The following is a 6,196-nucleotide window of genomic DNA, read 5'->3' as shown; positions in this document are numbered from 1 at the left end:
GTTCACTTTTGCATGCAGATGTTCACTATTGAAGATGTTCACTGTTTAAGATATTTACTGTAAATTGTAGATGTTTACTGTTGAAGATATTCTCTTTTGCAGATGTTCACTGTTGCAGAGATTGATTTTTTTTACAGAAGTTAACTGCTGCAGATGTTCATTGTTAAAAATATTCACCGAAGATGTTCACTGTTGCAAGTGTTTTCTTTTGTAGTTGTTCACTGCTAGATGTGTTCAATATTATAAAGAACTTCACTATTTAAGATATTTCCTGACGATAATATGATTTTATTGCAGCTGAAAAGCTTTTCACATTACTTGGCATACAAATGTATATCGAAAAACATTATTTTTATTGTTGGTGTTATTTTGTAAACTGTCTGGTCTGTACTACTTACACGGGGGTGATTTATATTTGGCTTGTATTTGCGTCTAGTATGGGGACTACAGCTGTCAAACAAATTTCGCAGATGTGTAATAAAAGATCTTATTACTATCCGGGGCAAACTGTAAAAATGCGTAATAATATCTGCAACCTTAATTGTAATTCTAAACATAAAGATAATACAATTTTATTTTTTTCGATCCATTGTACGTAATAAATTTTGTCCCGGATATATATTTTTAACATTGTAGTTTTACTGCAAGCGTGGGATGGTCTATTAGTTATAAAGAGCCGTGCGAGCGGCAGCTTTTAAAGATTTGGTTTTGGGAAGAATTTAAAGCATATCGGGAGCCACTATGATTATAACACTGTTTGCAGTTCTGGTAATTTAAACATTTATTTATTATTTATTTTATTTCATGTGACTTTAAAATTGACTTTCTTATTACAGCTGTCGTAGGAACACGTTTTAAACCTAATGTTTATGATGCGATAAGTGCTTTGTTCGTTGAAGGACATTGAGGTATAATTTTTATTTTTGAAAGGTGTTTGAACATTTTAATAAAAGAAATAAGAAAAGAAAAATATCTGTTCTTTTTTTTTATATTTGACATGTTTGACGACTGGTTCGTTTAATACGTGCGTAGACACGTTGCTCTATAAAACATTTTTTGTTTAATATTGAGAGTTCTTAAAAAAATTCTTAAATGCCAACAACAAAAAAAGATTTAAATTCTATACTCAAACAAAAATATATTGTACATCATGTGTAAATTCATAACAACTATTTTAAACTCATTATGTACATTTTGTATTCCTATTAAGTTGGTTAATCACCTTTAAAAGTAAGGGCACTTTGACGGCGAAATTATCGCTACTTATGATTTCAAAAACCTAACGCTTTGTGTATTAATATTTTGCAGTTACGTTTAAACAGTATTTTATTTCAATCAAACTTTAATACACAATATAATAACAATCAAATGCAAAAAGGATTTGGTAGAAAGCTAGAAGTATTGTTTAGAAACTCTCTCCTTAAAATGAAACAGTAGTCGTTAATGATAACATTCATATATAAACAAAATATAATATGCTTGTAATCCTAAAAATTCAATATTTATCAAAGTACAAAAATGATCAAAATGAAAATTAAGAAATTGAAATAAATATTAAGACATTAATTTACATTAATGGAAAATATTGAAAATGGTAAATCATTTCATGTAAAAAAAGACAAAAAAAGTGAAATTGGTATATATGTGCACATGTTTACTTACTGGATAGTTTCCTCACATGAAAGAAATCAGAGAATCTGTCGGGATTCGAACCCACAACGGTGCAGGAAAATAGTTTTTAGTTCACGACCCAAACCACTTAGTCATCGTTATATAACATGTCATCGTAATATAACATGTCATCGTAATATAACATGGTATTTGGTATTTTTTCAAACACTCTCTTCGGCTATTTTCAATTGAGTAATAATATTACTAAAAAGAAAAAAAAACAAAAAACACTTAACATCACACAAAAAGCAACAACAAAAAACATAAGTGAGATTGTACATTTTTTGAAATTTTAAAATTACATTTCACCATTTAAACAAAATTTGAATTTATTTATTGATTATGTCCTGCTATCAATTCGTCTATCCATATAAAGTAACTTAATATATGTGTTTGTGATCTGTTTTCAGGGGCTGTTTGCCTCGCTTGTCAATTGTAACATTGACCTAGAAGACCTGGAAGACGTGGTTGCCCGCAGAGTAAAAAAACGTAAGTATTTTTTATCAAATTTATGTACGCAAGGCATAGTCATAAAATGCCTTACACTTTTTGCCATTTACTTTTTACTGGAACATATTTTTCGCCGGGGAAGGCGAGACGTACTTTGTGAATGGCATTGCAAAAATATCTGCACATGCGGTTGGCTTTGTATTACCGGTAATTTACAATAACGCCTTTATAAACTTTTATGGATAAAAGACATTTCATTCATAAATTACCTGATGAAAAGATATGCAATATGATACGATGCCATATGATATATAAAATGCATCACACTATGTAAATGTCATTTTGTATATTGACGTTATGTTTTACGTCTTCATATTACGTTTAATATCATGTAATAATGCACTTGATTGCCCTATATATTTCATAGGGGAATAGTGTGAAGCGTGTTAGAATATTCCATAATAAATGACTCAAAAGTATACTCTGTAGAATATTGTAGATAAATTTTGATCATAATTGCCATGAGAATTTAACTTTTAGCTATGGCTTGCTGTAACCAAAAGTAACTGGCCTTTGCCACCAAAATAAAGCCAGACAAATCTGTTCATTCGTGCAGTCTGAATAGGTTCGAGTTCTTAGCTGTTGGCTTGCTAATTTTATACTTGAGCCGCGTCACAACAAAACCAACATAATGGGTTTGCGACCAGCATGGATCCAGACCAGCCTGCGCATCCGCGCAGTTTGATAAGGATCCATGTTGTTCGCTATCAGTTTCTCTACTTGTAATAGGGTTGGTATATCCTGATCAGACTGCGCGGATGCGCAGGCTGGTCTAGATCAATGCTGGTCGCAAACCCATTATGTTGGTTTTGTCATGACGCGGCTCATTTTAATCTTGTTTTCAAACGTTTATAATGGGCAATTCTAAAAATGTTTATTTGAGAAATCTAGCAGGTAATGTTTTTAAAAAATATCTCCACTTTATTAGAGCACATGACCAGAATAAAGCGTTATCGAAGCATTTATATTGAATCATCATTTCTCAGAATGATAACACATTTTATTTCCATATGAGGAGTTTGATGAAATTTTTGCGTGCTGTTTTATTTATTAAAACTACATACAATTATACGCACACAATCTTAATTATATGGCAAACAATTGGCAATTCACAGTTTGGAAATATTAACATTGATACTGCGAATTCACTTTATTTATTTAATGAACATGAAATTTCGTGGTATTTTTTTCTCTCTCTCTCTCTCTCAAAAAATCATTTTCGTGGGTACTAATATTCGTTGATTTTTTATTTTTTCAAATAAGGTAAAATGTAAATAACGTGATGCAAAATAATCTTACAGCAGGCGAAAAGAAATTTTGTTGGATTTTAATTCGTGGATTGACTTATACACGAAAACCACGAAAATCAGTGCACCTCGAACAAAATTGAATTTTGCGACCTTCTTTTAAGATAGTAAAAAATAATTCAATCATGAAAACATGCTCTCTTTCAGAACGTATTGCGTTCGAGGCTCACATGGAAAGTGGACATGGGTTTTACCCTTTGAACAAGCCACTTATTTTTCCCGTCTGTACACTTAACGAGGGCAACGGTTATGATGACAAAAGTGGTAAATTCACTGCGCCTAGAGCAGGTGTCTACACCTTTAATGCGCATGTCTGTCATGGTGGTGGGAAATATATGGTGTTTGCCATCGCGAAGGGCGGCGTTCAACTAGCAGTTTCGACAAGCTATGAGAATATCGGCTCTGGATGTGGTTCCCTTAATACCATTGTGAGGCTTAAGAGCGGAGAAGTTGTTAATGTAGTCGCAAAATGGACTGGCAGTCACTTAGTTGCAAATGAGCATCGTTGGATTTCCTTCAGTGGCTATTTTGTATACGCTTAGTGTAACCCATATGTTGTTGTTAACAGAACGAACAGAACAGTTCTGTGTCTTTAAGTATGTACGTATTCATGCAAAAGCTTGTTTGTAATCAGTACAGCAATGCTTTTTGAACATATTAATTAAATAAACCACTTTAAATGAATAATTCAATACTGTACCAGTACTTTTACACTTACTACAAGATACATTTTAGAATGAGAAAGAACAAATAAAACTGTACTTCATAAATTTTGACTAATCACTGTATACTCTTGCAAGATTAAATGAATTTCCCTTCTAAGACATCAACATTTTAAATATTGAATAATTATGAAGACAATAATTATTAATATACAATATATGCATGCATAGCCTGATTTTTGAAAGCTTACACTGTTAATTTTTCAACATAATTCGCATTTAAGGTAAGGCAAAATAAAAGTCTAGAGATAACCATTCAGTATAATATATAATTAGACGGATTTTAGTGATAAACGATATAAAATAGCTGATAAGGTATGAGAAGTATAAATGGTATATACATGTAACACTTTTGTGCTTATTGTGTGTGTGCGTGTTAGTTTTTTTTCATAATTGTACTCATATAATTAGTACTCATATAATTACACAGAAGTCTTATATACGGATTTCATTTAAACGCATTTTTTTGTAAATAATCCACATAGGCATCACAACAGCTGTGCAAAAATTATTAATAAACGCCACGATTGTCCAATGAAAGTCTACGTTACAAACGTGCAGTCTGGTAATACGTCACATAATTGGCGGTATCAATTGGACACATTATCTTGTAATCAAAGAAAGAAATCTATTTTTGTTTACATTCCCTTCGACGGAGTTAACCGATTTTCATATATCAGACATTCAATACAGCCTTTTACAATTGTTGACAATACAATGCGTATTCCAATAAGGAATGAACACTTTTATTGTTATCAAATCAAACTTTATTTGTAATATTTAGACTGTAGTTTGTAATCAGAAAGCAATAAAACATTTAAATGTATATACACATGGAAGCATTGTTTATTTTTATCCTGATTAAGTTTTCTTGTAGATTTAGTTTACTGATAGAAATGTATGTTGTTCTTTCCTTTAAAACAATATGCATATCAACTAAGTGATGCGTTGTTCTTAAGGAGGCTAGAATCACACTTCCCTTGAATAGAAATGTAAACAAGAACTCCGGGTGCTCGTCCCAGAAAGGCATGTGTATGAGTTCCGGGTTCCCATCTCCGTGTTGCTCGTCCCTTGCAAGCACGTGTTTCATTTCCCGTGTTGCTCGTCTCAAAATAGTATATACATGTGTTTCGGTATCAAAGATCCGTGTTGTTCGCCCATAAAAAACAAGTGAATGAGTTCCGGGTTCCTAGCTTCAAGTTGTCTTTCTCGGACAGGCAGATAAATTAGTTCGTGGGTTCCGTCAACGAGTTGCTCGTCCTTAACAAGCATGTGAATGACTTCCGGATAATTATCTGGTTTTTCACGTCATAGAAAGGCGTGTGAATGAGTTCCAGATTATTATCCACGTACTGCTCGTCCCGAACAGGCATTGAAATGAGTGCCGGGCACCTAATACATTAGGTACTATTAGACAAAGCTTTTAAATGTCTAATATGATAGTTTTTATGCGCATACGCATAAAGAAAGCCCTGTGTTTATAAGGTCACGTTTTGTCATGCGGGGTGGGGGAGACTAATCGCCTACCAGTACCGTCGAGCGTATGAAATATATCTGACAGTTGAATTCACGTGACAAAATCTAATTTCTGTTCAATGTGTGACAGTATTTCAATCTTTTTATTTATTTATTTGTTTTATTTTTATTTCTTTTCTTTCTTTTTTGGGGTATATATTTATGATTATTTCTGATTCTTATAAGTTCATGAAAATATTAAGTTCATGAAATATGAAAAAAAAACATCATCAAGGAAAGGCGGCGTTCAATGAACGCATCTCCAACGTGACCAAGCAACATAGGACCAAGGGCAACGAGACCAGTAGGACTCACAACAAAAGTAGGACAGGACACTTTAAACACTCCTTTTTGCATTTTATATTTACAAAAGAAGCTTTACAACAAGTATTTCTGTCATAAATTTGTATAATATTTATGACAGCGGGGCTTTGTTTGATTGATGGATTTATTTGCTTCTATTACTATATT

General features: G+C 32.5%; 1 protein-coding gene across 1 annotated transcript; it reads left to right on the top strand.

The window, feature by feature from the left end:
- The first annotated feature begins 611 nt into the window (after nucleotides 1-611).
- Nucleotides 612-5,036, top strand: LOC132752459 (C1q-related factor-like). The gene is made up of 3 exons (XM_060742784.1): nucleotides 612-768; nucleotides 2,082-2,160; nucleotides 3,636-5,036. Exons 1-3 carry the CDS (start codon nucleotides 742-744, stop codon nucleotides 4,028-4,030), a joined length of 501 nt encoding a protein of 166 aa, XP_060598767.1. The 5' UTR covers nucleotides 612-741; the 3' UTR covers nucleotides 4,031-5,036.
- The last annotated feature ends 1,160 nt before the right edge of the window (nucleotides 5,037-6,196 follow it).

The sequence above is a fragment of the Ruditapes philippinarum genome, unplaced genomic scaffold, assembly GCF_026571515.1.
Source record: "Ruditapes philippinarum isolate M1 unplaced genomic scaffold, ASM2657151v2 ctg3304_1_1_1_1, whole genome shotgun sequence".
In the NCBI taxonomy this organism is placed as follows: domain Eukaryota; kingdom Metazoa; phylum Mollusca; class Bivalvia; order Venerida; family Veneridae; genus Ruditapes; species Ruditapes philippinarum.
Note: the sequence above shows the minus strand (reverse complement) of the source record. Positions and strands in the feature narration are given on the sequence as shown.